This window comes from Hirsutella rhossiliensis (assembly GCF_020360975.1).
Source record: "Hirsutella rhossiliensis strain HR02 chromosome Unknown scaffold00006, whole genome shotgun sequence".
NCBI lineage: Eukaryota > Fungi > Ascomycota > Sordariomycetes > Hypocreales > Ophiocordycipitaceae > Hirsutella > Hirsutella rhossiliensis.
The window spans coordinates 2649416-2667963 of NW_025408672.1; the positions used below are offsets into that span (position 1 = coordinate 2649416).

At 47.9% G+C, this 18548-nt stretch overlaps 3 protein-coding genes across 3 annotated transcripts; all 3 read left to right on the forward strand.

The window, feature by feature from the left end:
• Nucleotides 1-2241: 2241 nt before the first annotated feature.
• Nucleotides 2242-2967, forward strand: HRG_06495 (uncharacterized protein; the record flags this gene model as incomplete). The annotated part of the gene is made up of 2 exons (XM_044864966.1): nt 2242-2677; nt 2723-2967. The coding sequence occupies 2 exons, from the start codon at nt 2242-2244 to the stop codon at nt 2965-2967; spliced, it is 681 nt and encodes a 226-aa protein (XP_044719906.1).
• Nucleotides 2968-7297: 4330 nt separating this feature from the next.
• HRG_06496 (NYN domain-containing protein) lies at nt 7298-7736 on the forward strand (the record flags this gene model as incomplete). Its single annotated transcript, XM_044864967.1, has 2 exons — nt 7298-7587; nt 7616-7736. The coding sequence occupies 2 exons, from the start codon at nt 7298-7300 to the stop codon at nt 7734-7736; spliced, it is 411 nt and encodes a 136-aa protein (XP_044719907.1).
• Nucleotides 7737-14176: 6440 nt separating this feature from the next.
• HRG_06497 (reverse transcriptase (RNA-dependent DNA polymerase) domain-containing protein) lies at nt 14177-14999 on the forward strand (the record flags this gene model as incomplete). Its single annotated transcript, XM_044864968.1, has 2 exons — nt 14177-14224; nt 14316-14999. 2 exons carry the CDS (start codon nt 14177-14179, stop codon nt 14997-14999), a joined length of 732 nt encoding a protein of 243 aa, XP_044719908.1.
• Nucleotides 15000-18548: the final 3549 nt, after the last annotated feature.

An 18548-nucleotide genomic window follows, 5' to 3' on the forward strand; every position in this document is an offset into this window, starting at 1 on the left:
CTAGATTAATTAGCGGGCCTAGTTGCTATAATTTCGAGCTTAAGAATTAGAAATGCGTGATTTAGGTGAATTTAGATATATGCGTTGTATAGCTAAAAGTGCGTTATATAGCCGAAGGTGCATTGCATGTATATATGGGTGGCGCAAGCGCGGGTGCGGGCGGCGTAGGTGCGAGTGTAGGCATTTCGGCGGTATCGCTACTTGCCTTGCTAGGCGAGGGCGGTATAAATAGGCGGGGCGGGCTGGCGTAAGTACGTATTTCAAGATAGGGAATATATATAAGTAGAGATATATATGTATGTATGAATAGTATTACTCGTCTGATAATATTAACGCTATAGGGAGGAGAGGTAGGGTTACGGGCCGTTTCGTAAGTGCGGGTGCTGCGGCGTTGGGACTTGGGACAAACAAAAAAAGTGGCCCAAGATGAGGATGGGACATGTGATGTAAGATAGTCAACGAAAATGGGAAGCTTTATCCTGGGGCGTTATCATGCACGCATACGACGATGCAACCCGTATTTATTCACTGTGTCAAGCCCGATGTTCCCGTACCTCGTATTGCGTGCTGATATGCGACAAACGTGAGGTACTTACCCTCGTAGTCGATATGCAGAAAGAGGTATCTAGGGGTTCGGACTTACAGGCGATTGTGCTTATGAAGCTCATTCTGTCGCCTGAGAGGCGTATATCCGAATTGGTGCATATACATGCAATATACAGCGTGAACCTGTCCTACACCCCATGTTGTCGAGAGTCCAAGTCAAGAAGCTAGTGAGTTGGCCGGAATTTGCCGGTGAAATGAAGGGATCAATCGCCCAGTGGCCAGTTCTCCCAGTGCTCCACCCCCGGACCAGAGATAAGAGCTATTGTCTCATACAAAGGATCGTATCAGGGGTCGGCATGTGAGGCGGTGTTATTATAGCTATTCGGTGCAGGACCACATGAGGAAAACAGTGGCCGGGACTAGCCACAACACAGAATGTGTCGCCTTACGGTGGGGGGAAACGTGGATCCCATTGCAAATAAAAGGGAATGGAGGCTCCGCTATTGACCCCACGATATACGTGGACATATTCGTGCCTGGACCTTGATGGACATCACATCCTAACCCTCAACACGTGGGGGCAGGTAACCGAGTCAGGCGCGTGGACAGCAAGATAGCAAGCGGTCATCTTGAAAGCATTTGATGGCCGAAAGTCACAGGCCCAGCCAGTCAGGAGTTGCATGTAAGCGAGAGGTGATGCCGTGGACGAGGAGTTCCCGCAGCTTGGCGTCAATCTGGTCTCGAGACTGAGTGGATGAGCGTAATGAGAGTACGATGAAGAATCTCAGGCAGGGCAGACAGACAGCCGGGACGGTTGGATTCCCCTGATACCGCACCAGTAAATACCCACTTGGCGCCAGTGTTAGACTGAATATTGCCGCCCATGTTCCCCATTCACGCATTAGTCAAGACGAGCCAACTAACTGGACGAGAAATTAGATATAAGGCGCGACCATTAGCTCCACGATACCGCTCGCTAGCTCGCATTCTAGTACCATGTGGGGGGACTGTCCGTTTCATAAGGAAAATGGACCCCGGTTGGTCAGGTGGAAGCAAACACGAGATGTTCGGCCGAACTGCCAGGGCCCCAGGGCAGTATCTGCCGTCCTTCCCGTCTCTGCGAATCTCTCTGTGTTTGGAGTCAAGCATCGGGCCACGGCCCAGAAACGCACCCACGAAGAAAGCGGCGCTGGCTGGGCTTCTCATTTCTTACCTGAGCTTCCCAAGGGCCCCGGCGACGAACAGGGATCTTCCCGACAACGGTGCGAGAGGAGCAAGCCTAAGTCGGGTTCATGCAATCCCCACACAGAATTCCAGCAGGGCCAAGGGCGGTTGGTGTCTATCTCTGGAGCTGAGCAGCTGGCTGACAACCGGCAGGGGGAAGAAGAGAAAATGACGCCATTATGTTTACCCCAGCTTGGCAGAGACGGCGGGCATGTGCCGCATGACAGGGCATGGGCATTCGGAGACTGGATTTCAGGTTGCTCGCTGCAAAGTTATGCCTCGTCAAGTCAGGTAGAAAAAGTATAAAGACTGAGATCGTTGCCCCTTCCAGGTTCGGCTGGAGCAGCTCGTGAACAAAGATATCAACCATACTATCGTTACAACCGGCATCACCTTCGGACCAACCCCATTTCATCACTCGTTTTATCTTTCCCACCTCTGGCCCCTTTCCCGCTCCGGCTCAGACGCAAAATGCAGACCAAGAACTTCCTGTATGCGCTCCTCGCACTCGTCGAGATCACCGCTGCGGTGCCCTCGTCGCTGGAACGAAGAATAGACTGGGGAACGGTAAAGCGTACAGCCAGTGTCACGATTCAAAACAACGCGCCCGAGAAAATCAAGTCCGTCTCGCTCATTCACAAATACAGCAGCGTCTATAAGAGCAGGGCCGAGTGGCCGCTTATTGAGCAAGGAAAGAGCCCGGACCCTGACAACAGAACCACGGTGGAATATAATACCGGCCCTTTCACCACTGGCCGGGACTGGTGGCTTCTCAGCTTCTACAACGACGACATAACGATCAATTACATGACGAACCCCAACAACTTTCGGGACGTGGTCGATTTCCTTGAGTCAATAGGAACGGTCACCACCATCAGTCTCTTTGGCGCTACCGCTGGGGTGTTGGGTATGCTCGCCGGCCCCGTAACGAGTGTCGCCGCCTCGGTCGCAGCGGCAGCTGTCGCGAAAGCCACGACGGACCGGCTATTTGATTCAGAAACGACAGTCGGATTTAAACAACACATTCTTCGGTCGGAAGATGCGGACAAGCTGACCACCATCGTCATCAATGCGGACTATACAATTACCTTCAAGTCCGAGTCGGGCATCTCTGAGACCGTTACTGCTAGGAGGGTTCCTGATATCCAAGTTAAGAACGAAAAGGGAGTTTTAGTGGCACAAAGCCAGAAGCGATAATTGCGTATGTAGGCACAGCATCTAAAGGGCTTGGACAAGATGTTTTAAACATGCCCTCATGCGACGATTAGGCACGCGGCTCGTATATATGTGTATTCACTTTACATATCGTTCGTTGAAATAAATTTTATCTATTTATCGGACACGCTATAACCTTTAGACAATCTCGCTATATGATATGCATTGCTTGTAGGCACACTCGGCGAGCTGCAGCGCGGTCGGTTCGTTTCTCGGTCATATCGTCGATCATGTCAAACGACATTCCCCCCCAGTCAAGGAGGTGTCCCGACCCACATGGACACCGTTTTTGTGTATATAACCGGGACCTTCGTCCCCTTGACTTGGGCAGTGGTTAAGGCCGATAGACTCTTTATAACCGTCATATGCATGGCATCTCTTATTTTCTTTGGACAGATCGGTCGGCTTTTTAGCACTTTCTCTCCCTGAGGGGCTAATAGAGATTGAGGGAGGAGGAGCGTTGGACACACAGAAAATCTATCCTCTCTTAGGAAACAAAACATGTAGAAGCGCTATTTACAACAAAAGACTACCTTCTGTCATCAAAGACAATATCGATTGTTGCTATGACTGAGTCCTCCGGCCCAATAACCACCTTTAGAACGAATCTCGAATCGGCACCTGCAAGCAGCGCCTTCCGCTCGACGACCGATCTCTCCCTCCCGTTCAAGACAGCAGCCATGTCAAATGTCAATGTCACGCGATATGTTTATCCTGACATGTTGCTATCAGAAATTTAGAAGAAGCAAGCGAAGTGCGCAGGCCTTAGGTCCCTTTCTCTCCATATAGAGGTGCGAAGTCACGAGACCTGCCGGAATCGGAACTTGGCTTTACAGAACCAACGTCATCTGCATCTAAGTCGAGCGCAGATAACGCACGTTGCATGAAGGAGCCAAGAGGCTAACTATCTAGCCGCAATCGTAATGCAATCGTATTCCCCGCCACGTGAGTACAATTGCGCCCCACAGATGGAGAAAGAGTCTCCAGAGGTTCGCGTTCCGCCAACTAGTTGTTAGCCAATAAATGCCGAGCATCACGCCCCCAAGGAGCTGAATCGCGGAATCAGCCGGCTCCCTCCCCATAGTTCATCGTCCGCGACCTCCCTACGGAAGCAGCCTTGCCAGGTGGCCTGGCAGCCATAAACAGCAAGCAAAGGACCTTTGTTTAATAAACAAGACGACGGTTGGTGGTAATGGTTGGTGGTAATGGTTGGTCTATGTTTTTAAGGCTTCTATTACGCCCAAGTCTCGCGGTGCAGAACTAACATTCGGCCAGCATTGACCGTCTGGTATTAATCTAGCGCATTAGATGACCTAACCGACTAGAGGCGAGGGCCCAGTTAAAAGTTATCTAGCAGAATCCCCGGGGAAATGGACTAGGTATCCCTATATATTTATCGCACGTAACTTTACCCTACGCGTCTTCTCTATAGTATCTATAAACTAGGCAATTAAGAAATAAATATTTATTATGTTTTTTTACTAAGTAAAAGTAAAGTAATTACTTTTATCGCAAAGTATGGCCTGATTTCGTAGTTCTCGGAGATATCCCTTAGTAAGAGGGACCTCGGAAGCTAAAAAACCGGTTTAAAAGAAGGAGCTAAAAAGAGGTGCAAAGAGGAGGGTAGGGGCATAAGGGGAAGTAAAAGTAGCGATAGCTTCCTATAAAGGTAGTAAGAGATAAGATAGATATACCGGTAATAGCTAAAATAAAAGGGAAAAACTAGTAAAAAGCTTAGTAGTTAAGAGGATATTAATAGCTTCTTTAAGTAGGATCTTCTTTATTAATTAAGATACTAGATAAGTATAAAGAAGGGCGTTAGATAGAGGAAAGAAAGATAATTAAGGTAATATAATAATTACTCCCTTACTTAAATTACTGCCCTTATAAGAATTAAATATCTCTGCCCTACCTATCCGAGCCCTTACTTTTAATTTTACCTTTATATATTTTATATATACTTCTTATATCTCTCTGCGCGAGATATATATTATTTACTAATGTTTTTTCCGCGACTAGGCGTATATAGTTCGCGCGAGGGTTTTATCCTCCTAAGCGCGGTATTAAGTATTATTTAAAGTCGCGCCCCTTTAAAAGCTAAGTAAGGGTATAATATAAGGGCTTTTACCTTATATAGGCCTAGACTAAGGTCTAGGCTAAGTTTATATATAAGTAGCTTCTATACTTATATAAGCTAAGCCTATACTTTTCTTCCTTTTTTCTTTTATAAATTATTAACCTTCTTCTTATAGACTATACTTATATCTATCCCTCTACTTACTCTATAAGAAGTACCGCTATATAAAGTAGAAAAGCTAGTAAGCGTATAAGGGCCTATAGTAGTTATAATATAGCGCGGCGTAAAGATAAAAATTAAGTAAAGTAAGAGTGTATATATAAAGAAAGTAAAGCTTAAAGGAGGAAAAAGAAAGGAAAAAAGAAAGAGGAAAAAGAAAGGTATTTATATATAGTAGGGCATATATATAGTTAGTAAGGTACAGGGGTATATATATAAAAGAGGGTAGAATAAGGCGGAATAAGTATATAATATAAAAAGATAGGGTAGGCTTAAAGTAAAAGGACGCGGCTATATACGCTTAAGAAATAAAGAAGGGTAATAATAAAAAGGTAGTAAGAAAGGAAAAAAAGTACTACTAATAAAAAAGAGAAGGCAGGGGTAGTATTATAGGCTATACTTATAAAGGGCTAAGGTTATACTATAGTAACTATACTAAAGTTAAGCTAAAGTAGACCTATATATAAGTAAAGCTTAACTTAAACTTATACTAAATAGTACTTAAATATAGGTTAAGCTAAGGACTAAGGAAGATAAATAATTAGCGTAAATAAAATCGAGTTTTCCTCCTTTCTCCTTAGCTTTAAATAAATAATTATTTAGCCTTATATTACTACGCTAAGTATACGCTAGCCCTTAATATATAATAACTTAATAGTTATAGCCCGCTTAACTTAATAAAGCTATATAACTTACTATTAAGTTATATATAAAGCTAATATTAATATCCGTATATATATATAAAATATTTACTAGTATAAGTTAAGTATATACTAAGAGATTAAGATTTAGTATTTTCTCCTAAGGATTTATTATTAGTATATAACTTAATTTATTTAATCCTAGTTCTATAGCTACCTAAGTAATTAAGAACCTATTTTACCGGTTAGAGCTACGTTAGTAGTTATTCCTCGTAGAGTATAATAGTTCTATGCAATAAATACGAGAGAACCTATATCCGTCCGTTTAAGATATAATATAGCTAACGAATAGATCAGCCACACGGCGTCCGTAAGGCGGCGTCCGTAGCAAAGTGGTTCGGCGCGCATAGTCATTGCCTTGTTAGAGAGGCGGTGGTGTTGATGTGTATGTGTGTCGTGGCACCCGGGACATCGAACCTCCAAGTCTTGATGGTCCCACCACAGTAGTGTGGCTTGTGGACATTCGTGTTCCTCAGCCATGATGCCGCTGCCGAGAACGGTGATATCCAATAACCGCAACGAGCCGCGAGTATTTCGAGACCACGGCGATAACCGACGATAAAGCGGTATGCGTGATGTATGACAGAAGATGAAAAGAAACGGACCGCACGTCACACTATATAACTGCACCATGGACCATCGCCTCGCCGCAAACGCGGTCGCTTCTAAACCTTGGACGTAACCTACGTCGATTGAGTTGGACGCTTCGCCTGACACGACAAGGGCGATCTATAAAGATTTGAGACTTACCCTCGGTTCGTGCGCCACTTGATTCTCCTAGCAGCTTCGCCCCGGCGGTCTCGTTTGGCAACATCCGCCAGGTAACAGACAGGGCATTTTTGTGTTGTCGCTGTGTTGGCATTGTAAAGACAGACCCTCTGCACGGCGACGACGTGGCCGCCCGTAGGTTCCAACTTTAATGCTCCTGGCTCCACGGCTGCTGTTTCCCTGTATCAGGACGCAGGGTCTACGTCCGGCGCATCGTGGGTGGTGAGGTATATTCCAGCGCCATGTAGAAATCTTATTCCCCACAGGCTTGACACAGTAGGATTGACGCTTTGGGCGATGATGTGTAGTAGCGGCACACTCGGATTGAACAGATTCTTCGAATGCGAGTGCCGGCAAAGCGCAGATACGCCTTAGGGTTACTCACCTCTCAGCACACATTATTCAAGTACGCCTTAACTCACCACTCACAGGCATACAACATACTCACATCGTTATACACGGTCGTGGAGAACCAGTTGCCATGGTCTGTAACTCGCAAACGGTTAAGATAGCCGTTCTAATCGATGCGGATAATGCTCAACCCAGCATGACTAGACCAGTGCTGGCAGAAATTGAAAAATACGGCACCGCCTTTGTGAAAAGGGCGTATGGTGACTGGACGGGCATGACCCCGACGGGATGGAAATTTCACCTACTCGAGAACTCAATTCAGCCAATTCAGCAGTTTGCGTGTACGCATGGCAAGAATGCAACAGACTCCGCCATGGTGATTGACACCATGGACCTGCTCTACTCCGGTCGATTCGACGGCTCCTGCATCGTGTCGAGTGACAGCGATTTCACTCGACTGGCCTCGCGGATCCGCGAGAGTGGCCTGTTGGTCTATCGCTGCGGCGAACGCAAGACACGCTTGCGACAAATTCATCTACGTTGACAACATTGCACCGAAGGACGGCCCTATAAGCCATACTGATGGGGTTACGAATCGTCCAGCTTCAGAAGGACAAAGCGATGTCCCCGATTAGGTCAGGGCCTGGCTGAGAGCGGCAGTGGAGGCGAGTTCGCATGATGACGGATGGGCCCACCTTGCAAACGTTGGAGAAATTCTGATGAAAAGGCACTCAGATTTCGATTCTCGCACTTACCAGCATAAGAAGCTCAGCGATTTAATCCTCGCCACTGACCAGTTCAGGATCGCTCATGGTAGCCTTGGAGACGGGAAAGCATCTATATACGTGCGAGAGAAGCCTTGACGAGTCCCAATATATATATGTATGCTACGGCAACGTAAGGAGCACAAACACGACGAAATAGAGTGAAGAACGGGAAGCGATTCATGCAATTGTTGATCTCTGGCCGCCCGTCACTTCTCACTGGAGGAGGGATGGCCATATCATACTCCAGCTACTGCTGTTGCCTTCTAGGCAGGACCCTGTTGCCTGCCTGGTCTCCCCGTGACAGGCAAGGTCGATCATGAATGGACCTTATCTGGGTATTCTGTAGAATTCCGCGAGCCGTGTGCACAAACCAAGAAGTCTTATAGGTGGATTAATGCAGAAGGCAGCTCCGTACAATAGAACAACAGGCGCATCAGCGCCTCTACGTCTTGCGCCTCATAGCACGTGTTCTTCCATCTTCGGGGTCTCGCCGTCGTTTCCCATTGCGCAGTGGCGAATTCATGCTTTCGCCAATGTCCGAGTCACCGCAATTTGGCCTTGGATCCGTATCTAGGACTTCCGACATAAGTCGCTGCCTGAAAGTCCACTCCGGGCTGAAACGAATAGTTCGGTGCTTGATAGTGGGTCCTTGGGTCGGTACCGCAGCGAGGCGGGGACGCTCCAGCATCTGAAGGAACTCGCTTGTGATTGTCGCCTCGAACAGGTGTAGAGAGTCATTATCTGACTGACGGGTTACGAGAAGGCGCGACTTGTCTTGTTAGCTACGGCAGACGATGCGGGGCAAGACTGGGCTAACGGTCGCGAGAAAGTGTCAGTTACGCGACATACCGTATATGCACTCGATCTTGGTGTCGTTTTTTTTTATATCATTACTCGCATGCAGCCTCTAGGGCCATGGCGAGGCTAGTAGGGGCCTAGGCCCCTATTAGCAGTCCTAGCTAGCTATAGAGCCCGGGGGCTTACAACCAATTAGGGAAAGGGTAGCTATAAAGGTAAATAATAAAGGAAAGGTTAGTCTGGTTCCTCCCGCGCGGTGATTTCCCCCCCTAAGGGCCCTAGGACCCCTAGGTTACTCCTTTTCGAGCTACTTAGCTGTCCCTATCTCTATTTTAGCTAAGAAGGTTAGAAGGGCTTCCCTTCCTTCCTTAGAGCTATAAAGAATAGGTAGGCTAAGGGCCCCCTTCTATGTCTTAAAGGTCCGGTAAAGGACCTCTCTTTCCCTCCTATAGTTCGGGCACCTTAGAATAAGGTGCCTAGCCGTATGCCTTCCTTAGCCGTAGCGGCAGTCGTCTCGGTCTACCTTATTAGTCCTTTTTAGGAAGGAAAATAAGAAGCTAGCCCTAAAGAGGAGCTAGTAAAAGGCCGAGAGGGTCGGCCTAGGCCTCCTTATAAGGTCCTTTCTGGCTAAGGCAAGCGGGGTCTTTTAAATAGATATATAGTGCTTACCTAGGCCCTTAGCCCTAGGGCCTTTAGCCGCCTTAGTAGCCTAGAGTCCCTTTTAATAGTCCTTAGTAGCTTACTAGACCTTTCTTTATAAGTAGCTAATAGAGACTAAGGGGGTCCCTTAGGTAAGGGCCCTTAAGCTTCTTTTAGCTAGCTAGTCGGCTAGCTTATTACTAAAGATCCCTAGGTAGCTAGGGTACTAGTATAGCTATACGTTATAAAAGGCTTCTAAGCTAGATAGGAGCCTTTTAATATATATAGCTTAGTCTAAGAAACCTATAACCTTCTTTATAGCGGCTTAGCTATTTATAAAGATATAGGTATCTATAAGGGGGTTAAGAGGGCTAAGCTTTAAGGGCCGAGGCCTCTTAGCTAGGTCTTCTAGGACCCTTAGTATCGCGAATAGCTCTATATTAGCTACTTCGATTAAGGGCCCTAGGTTCTTATAGTACGCTTTAATAGGCCTATTTTCTAGGCCTATTTTATAAAAGGAGTAAGCGTTAGTCTTTATAAGGGACCCCTTAAGGCACCCCTTAAAGCTATTAGTATAAAAGGCTAAGGGCTATAACCTAAAGTCTTTTAAGCTAGCTAGGCTAGCTAAGAGGCGTTAGTATTACTTCTTAGCTAAGGGCTTAAGGGCTTTTATTACTATAATAAAGGCCTTAGGCTCTAGGGCTTATAAGGACTCCTAGCTAGCTTTCCTTCTTTCTAAGTTATAATTAAGTCCTATAATAGCTACTAGGCCTTTAAGGAGGCGGAAGAGCTATATATATAGCCTAATATAGCTTAAGGCCCTTAGGTTAGAGCTTAAGTTAGCGAGGTTATCTTATATAGCTAGGTCGTAAGCTTACCTTATAGGGTAACTAGGTAAGAAGTATAGGGTCTAAAAGGTATAAGAAAGGTATACCCTTTTAAATCGTACTTTTAGTAGCGGTAGGGCCGCTTTAGCTTCTAAACCCTTAATCGGGGATCCTTTAAAGGCTCTTAAGACCTTTAAAAGAGCTTAGTTTTATAGCCTTTAGAAAGGCTTTATAAGGCTCTTAAGGGTCTTAGGCCCCCTATACTAGAGTTAGGCCCTATAGTCTATTATAGAGGTTACGTAAGCTTAGTAGAGCTATTTAAAGGCTCTAAATAATAAGCCTTTTTACGTAGAGGTTAGGCGGGATAGTCCTTTAAAGGTAGCTTATATAGAGACTACCTTCTTCTTAATATATTATTTAAATAAGAGCTTAGAATTAAAGAAGACCCCTAGCTACTATACTAAGGGCTTTACCTTAAAAAATAAGCCTCTTACTATTATACCCTTTAAAATAGGCTGCTATTACCTACTAAAGTAAATAAGTTCTATCTTTAATAGGTCGAAGTAGACCCCTTAGTCTTTAGCTTATTCGAATAGGTTAATAGCTATTACTTCTAGCTACTAAACGTTCTTCTTAGCCGAGGTTAATATTATAGAAATACTAAAGTTATCTATATAAGATAGCTAGTATCCCTTAGCCGCTAGTATCCCCCTTACGTATAAGAGGAATAAAATAGGGCTAATAAGGGACCCTTAAGGTACTCTTATTACTAGGTCTATAAGGGGCTAGACTTACCCCTCGAAGGCTAGCTAGATCTTCCTTTTAGTAAGGAAGTAGTCTACCTAGCTTATAAGGGCCTTAGGGAGGTTTAATTCCCTTAAGACCCTTATAAGCTATTCCTTTAATACGAAATTAAAGGCGCCCTTTATATTTAATAAGAGGGTACTAGTAATAGTCTTCTTATTAAACTCCCGCTTCTTTTAGATATAATATAGAAGGAGGAAGGCTATATCTATAGCTAACCGCTATTTTCGTCCCCCTAGCTATATAGGGCTTAGAAGCCCGGCCATATTAGCTAAATAGCTTAGCTAGGTAGTGTCACGACCCTGGGCGCCAGCGTAGAGCCGCCAGCGCAGAACCTCACCAGTGTCACGTGCCCAAGCAGCATCACGTGCCCACGCGCGACCTCGTGTCTATATAAGGGCCCGCTCGGTCGTGTAGTCTAGTCTTCCTTTCTTGCTCCTTAGCTTTGAGTCTTCGTTCATAGTGCCAATACATCTTTATAGCCGTCAAGGCTCGTATGTGCCTGGCCGTAACACTACTCAAAGCTCAATAAGATCGCTTGCCAGCGATTAAGCAAATAGGCACCGAGCTTTCACGTCACACGCGCCTGACGTAAATCCAGCGCATCCGTTCTGACCGTTCCGACCAAGACTGACCACCGACCAAGTGATCCTCAAGGCTGAGATCACGTCCGTTCCGACCAAGACTACGCGTGTGTAGTCGTCCGACCAACCGTTCCGACCAAGGGATTCGTCCCGTCTGACCTCCGACCGTCCCTGCTCGTGCAGGCATCTGACCGTGATTCCGCGTGGTATCATTTCCGACCCTAGACTCTGACCTCGAGACTATGATATCCGAGGAAGCCCTGCCCTCTGATCAGCCTCGCCGTTCTGCCCGGCTTGCTGGCCAAGCCACTGAATCCGAAATAGCAGCCATGGCTGCCCTGAGCCCCAAGACGCTCTCATCCGCGAGATGAGGGGACAGATTGCGGCCTTAACGGCCCGTCTAAATGAACGCTCTCCGTCTGTTGAATCAAATCGACAGCACCGGGAGCCCTCGACTGCTTTTGCCGGCCCAAATGGCCCGGCCTTCCGACCAACAGGCAAAGCTGCCTGGCCTGTTTTTGCCCCTTCCCAGAGGGCAAGAACCCCGAGTACAGCGACGCCGCCAAATCGCGCATCAAGGTCTCGCGACGTTCTCAGGAAGAAGGACGAGTTCCATTCCTTCATCCTGAGCATAAAGAACAAATTTGACGAAGACGTACGAACCTTCCGGACTGAGAACAGCCGGATGGTCTGTCTGTATAACCTGCTCGAGGGAAAAGCCCGCCGAGCACTTGAAACCCGCTTCTCCTCTGACACTCGACCCTTCTCTGGAGTGGCAGAGATGATCCAAGCCCTTGAGTCCGCCTATGGCAATCCGAATGAGCTTTCCGAGGCTCTTGACCGCCTGCAACGCCTCCAGTTTACCGTGAATGGGAAGACCGACATTGTGGACTTTCTTGCGGAATTTGACTACTTAACTGCGACCGGTCGTGTGCCGAGGACCAGATGAAGCATACCTTGTGGCAGCACATCCCGGCCAACCTAGATAACAGCCTCTTGACCAAGACCCGTGACGAGTCCGTGACCTACGAGGTTTTCTGTGGGTTCATTAAGGACGCTGTCCACTGCCAGAAGAGGAGTATGAGGCAGACACAGGACTCCCGCTCTTCCGACCGATCTCGCCGCGCGCCGACTAAGACTGCTCCGACTACCGCCAAGACTCCGAACAAGACCGGCTCGACCCCTATCACCTCGCGTGATGCTGGCAGAGCCTTGACCGACGATGAGAAAAGGGCCCATTGGGATAATGGCACCTGCTTTATTTGTGGAAAAACAGGGCACCTCTCTCGCGAGTGTCCCGACCGCACCCATGCTGTCTCCCGTGTCGCCTTCGTCCCTGTCCCTGCCAACGACTCTGATCAAGATTCGAAACGAATAGGACCATCACAAGTCTCCTTGATGGTCCCTAAGGTGTCACAGATAGCGAGTAGGTCTAGCAAGTCATTCACTCAGCCAAGTCAAGTCCAAGTGGATGGTGTGAGCCTACCTGCCCGCTCCCTCTGTGATACCGGAGCCGAAACCCGTTTGCTGGTTAGCCCAACCTTCGCCCAGTCCGCCGCCCAAAGACTCGGAGCCCAGATTAAGGAGCTCCGAGTCGGATTCCTCCAAGACTTCCGTGGAAAGCCAGCCGGCTATATCCAGAAACAGCTGGTCGCCACTTTCGTCATCGATGGCCGTTCGTTCGCAAACGAGACATTTGATATAGCTGAGTGTGGCCATGATATCTTTATCGGTCTTTTCTGGATGCGGGAGAAGCGCCTCCTGCTTGACTGCGCCGCCCGACAGATCATCTGGCCAGATGATCTTCCTGCCTCGCCAAGTTCTCCCGACGATCCAGCTCTCGTCAAGCCCCGCTCGGGTCGGATCGACCCTAAGATCCAGGCCGACGCTGAGAGGCGGAACCGCCTGCTCGAGAAAGAGGAGAAACGCTACCGGATCCTCCACAAGAACTGGCGCCGCTCTGATCAAGCTCCTCCGGCCTCTGTCCTGACCCGTTACCGACTCCGTCTCCGTCGTTTCAGTCCAAGTCTCCGTCTGCCAAGAAGTCTGTCCGTTTTCAGCTCACGACCGCCCCTGCTACCGACTTCGTCTCCGTCGCCTCGGTCCAAGCCTCCGAAGATCAAGCCCTGATTAACGCTCTGGTCTGCCAAGTAGAGTCTCACGAGAGATTCGAACAGTGGAACGAACTCGAACCGTTGATGCCCCGGGATCCAGTCCAGCTCGAGCCAAGCTCCGGCCTTGACCAGACCGTCCCTAGTGCTCGAACCATTGCTAAAGTCTCCCCGGATCAGAAGACCTACCAGGGACAAAGCATTCCGTTCCTCAGGAGAAGACCCTGAGCATGTTGCTTGTGTCCGTAGTCGTCTACCGCCCCAGCTCACCCATCTAGAGGGATTCTTCTCGAAGAAAGAGGCCCACACCCTACCTTCGAGCCGACCCGGTCACGATGTAGTCCTAGAGCTTGAGAAGCCTCTTTCGCCGACAGGACCCCATCGTACCGCACGCCCGTTAAGTATCTGCCTCTAGAGAAAGAGACTGTCGATCACCTCCGGAGATAGACTTCATCGAGCCCGATCCGAGTCCGCACGCCGCATCCGTCCTCTTCGCTCCGAAACCGAACACGACCGCCCGCCGCTTCTGCATCGACTACCGTTGGATGAACGATCATCTTAAAAGTCGCATCACGCCCGCTCCGTCCTCGAAGGTACTGCTTTCGGTTGCCGTGAAGCTCAACGCTTTACGAAGATCGATGTGATCCAGGCCTTCCACCGTCTCCGCATGGACCCTGACTCGAGTATTTGACCGCCTTTCGCACCCGTTTCGGAACTTTCCGCTGGAAAGTCCTCCCGTTCGGTCTGAAGGTAGGTCCCGCCTGGTTCCAGCAGTTTATCAACGCGCAGCTTCACGATCTCCTCGACCGGTGCGCCAGCGCCTACGCAGATGACGTCCTGATCTACTCGGATAAAGAAGAAGACCACTGGAAAGACTGTCAAGAAGTGATCTGGCGACTCCATCAGGCCAACCTCCAGGGAGACATCAAGAAGTCTAGATTTAACGTGACCAAGGTTGACTACCTCGGCGTTCTGCTTGAAGCCGGTGTGGGCCTTAGTGTCGACCCTCGGAAAGTTCGATCGATACAAGACTGGAAGTTTGAAGACCTCCGAGACCGCACCGCGATCCGATCATTCGTTGGCCTATGCAACTTCATCCGTGTTTTCTGCTACCACGCCTCCGGAGTGGCAGAACCCTTGAACCGGTTGCTTAAGAAGGATGTTGCCTTTGTGATGGGCCCGGAGCAACGCGAAGCATTTGATCAACTCAAGCGCCTGGCTATCGAAGCCCCGGTCCTCGCCTTCTTTAGACCAGAACTGCCGACCCGACTGGAGACCGATGCCTCCCGGAATGCCACAGCTGGTGTTCTATGGCAGGAACAGCCTGATCAGACCTGGAAGCCCGTTGATTCTTCTCTAAGACCATGACCCCGGCCGAGCGAGCCTACCCAATCCAAGATCGAGAGCTCCTCGCCGTCGTACAGAGTCTAGAGCACTTCTACCCAGAGCTCTTAGGCCAGAAGTTCGATGTGATCACCGATCACGAAGCCTTAGTCCATTTCTCTACGAAGCGCCTAGATCAGATGGTCCGACTTTCTCGCCCAGTTCGACATCCGTTTCTCTACCGCCCCGGTCGACTGAACGTAGTCGCCGATGCCCTCTCCAGGAAGACAGCGGAGCTCCCTACCGTAAAGGCCCGGGCCGAGGAACGCACGGTGACCCTGATCCTCCGGAAAGGCTAGGCTTCGCGACCGACTCTCTAGACCCTACGGCCGCCGGCAACCTGCCCTCAGAACTTTAGTCCCGAACCTAAGCCTACTAGACCATTAGTTCTGAGGGCCACGAGTGCCCTACAGACCCCAGAAGACCGAGGGATACAGCAGACGCCCGATCAAGACCGCCCAGAACTAGACCCGAACTCGGTCCCGAAGGAGCCGAACTCGTTTCGTTGATCCGCCAAGAGAACCTCCTCCAAGACCTCGGCACCCATGGAACACACCTGATCGTACCAGCCCAGACCTCAGACAAGCAGACGTTTCTTCAGACCGCGCTCATTCGCGAAGCCCACGAGCCCCAGATCTTCGCTCACGCCGGACAGAACAAGGTGATCAAGCTGCTCCAACGAGACTTCTACTGGCCAAGGATGAAGGAGGATATCCGTCGTTATATTCGGAACTGCCACGACTGCCGCCGCAACAAAACCCTCGAGACAAGACCCTGGACTGCTCCATCCACTGCCCGTGCCGACTTCTGTTTGGGAGCACGTCGAATGTGACGGGAAGGATATGCCGAAAGACCGTTACGGATATGACTATGTTTGGACCTTCGTCTGCAAGCTAAGCCGGATTATCGCCACGCTCCCAGGAAAGAAAACGATACAGCAGAAGTCTTAGCTAGCCGCTACTTCCGCTACCTCTATCGTTTCTTCGGTATGCCCTCGTATGGATTTCTGACAACGCTGGACAGTTTATTTCGCCTTCCTCGCAGAGATTAACCGGCTCACGGGAACGAAGCATCGTCATGGAAGCTCCTACACCCTCAGACCCAAGGGGTGTAGAAGTCACAAATCAATACCTGGATCAAAAGCTACGATTCTACGTGACGAAGCATCAAGACAACTGGAGTTCCTGCTGCCCGCCCTCGACTTCGCCCATAACTCGTCTTGGCACTCTTCCATCGACATGGCACCGTTAAAAGTAGCCCTAGGCCGAGATATCCGGAACCCCTGTCACTGCCCCGACTGACAAGACCGCTGCCACCGGACCCGCCGCCAGAGCTAGGAACTTGTGCAGACCGCCCAGGAAACCCAGGAAGACGCCAGGAATGCTGCCACCGCCGCTCAAGAACGTCAGAAGGAACAGGCTAATAGGAAACGACGACCAACCGACTTTGCCATCGGTGACCGAGTTTTTCTCAGCAGGAAAGGCTTCGCCACGAACGCTCCGACTACTCGGCTAGATAACCAATGGTCAGGTCCGTTCGTAATCCTGGAAGAACGCGGTCATAGCTACGCACTGCAGCTGCCCGAGTCGTACAAAATGAAGAACCTATTCCACGCCGACCGTCTTCGAAAAGCAGCCGATAACCCTTGCCCCAGCAGATCCAGTCACCTCCGCCACCCGAGGAGATCAACGGTGAACCTGGAGTGGAGGTTGATCAAGTCCAGCAGTCTCGAGTAACCGGTAGGAGTCGACGACTGGAATACCAGGTCTTATGGAAGGGATGTGACCCTGATGAGACCTGGTACCCGGCTAGGAATTTCCGTAACGCACCAATGGCATTGAAGATTTTCCACGATGAACATCCGGACGCAGCAGGCCCACCCGTCAACCTGCAATACTGGATCGAATGTGCTGCAGCGAAGGAGGGCTGCGAGGAACGAGACGATGACGACACAGCAGAGAAAGCCGTGAAACCAAGAACCCGCCGCCACGACTGACTACCTTGATACGCATATCAAGGCCTTAGACGGGGTAGTGTCACGACCCTGGGCGCCAGCGTAGAGCCGCCAGCGCAGAACCTCACCAGTGTCACGTGCCCAAGCAGCATCACGTGCCCACGCGCGACCTCGTGTCTATATAAGGGCCCGCTCGGTCGTGTAGTCTAGTCTTCCTTTCTTGCTCCTTAGCTTTGAGTCTTCGTTCATAGTGCCAATACATCTTTATAGCCGTCAAGGCTCGTATGTGCCTGGCCGTAACAGGTAGCGTATAGCTTTTTAAGGACCTTTCCTAAGTAGTTAAGTAGACTTATAACCCTATAGGCCTTAGGGATAGTATAGTCTAGCTTATTTTACTTAGGAAGTATAATTCCTATAGCTTCCTTTTATACCTTAAAGTAGTATCCTTAGTTAAATAGAGCTTTATAGGTATTACGACTATAGCTACTAGGCCGCTAACGGTCGACCGCGTTAAGCACGTAATACGGTCTAACGGATAAATAGTCGGCACGACTATCTAATAGATATAGGATCGAGGGGATCGTAAAGATCTAAGTAATCTAGGATTAACGAGATTACTACGCTCTATACGATTTAACGTTAGGGATTATAGCTAGGCCTATAATCTAAGGATAGTCTTTATAGGTATATATAGCTACTTACTTTTACTCCTTTAAATAAATAGCTTAATAGCTTTTATATATTATAGATCTTTATTACGATTCTATCTTTAATTTTAATTACTTAGTTATAGTCTATAGTCTATAACCTCTAACTTATTACTAACGTAATATATATATTATTACTTAGACTACGCCCTATTATATCTATTAATATAAACCCCTTAATAGGTTTATCCCTTAAGAATAATACCGGTCGTTATATATTAAAAGCTCTTATTTAGTATAATACTACGTTACTCTAAGTAATATTATAACTATTAATATACTTATATAATAAACTAGATTAACTAACTTTAAAGCTACTATATCGCTTTAGGATATAATATATAAGATTATTACCCTTTAATATAAGGTATAGTTACTTAGGAATAAAGGAGTATAACGACTAGTATTATTCTTAAGAGATAAACCTATTAAGGGGTTTATATTAATAGATATAATAGGGCGTGGTCTAAGTAATAATAAGTATATTACGTTAGTAATAAGTTAGAGGTTATAGACTATAGACTATAACTATAACTAAGTAATTAAAATTAAAGATAGAATCGTAATAAAGATCTATATTAAAAGCTAGAGAGCTATTTATCTAAAGGAGTAAAAGTAGGTAGCTATATATACCTATAAAGACTATCCTTAGATTATAGGCCTAGCTATAATCCCTAACGTTAGATTATATAGAGCGTAGTAATCTCGTTAATCCTAGATTACTTAGATCTCTACGTCCCCTCGATCCTATATCTATTAAATAGTTATACTAACTATTTATCTATTAGACTATATTATATACTTAACGCGGTCGACCGTTAGCGGCCTAGTAGCTATAGTCGTAATACGATATCTCCCCTCCTTTTAGTCTTA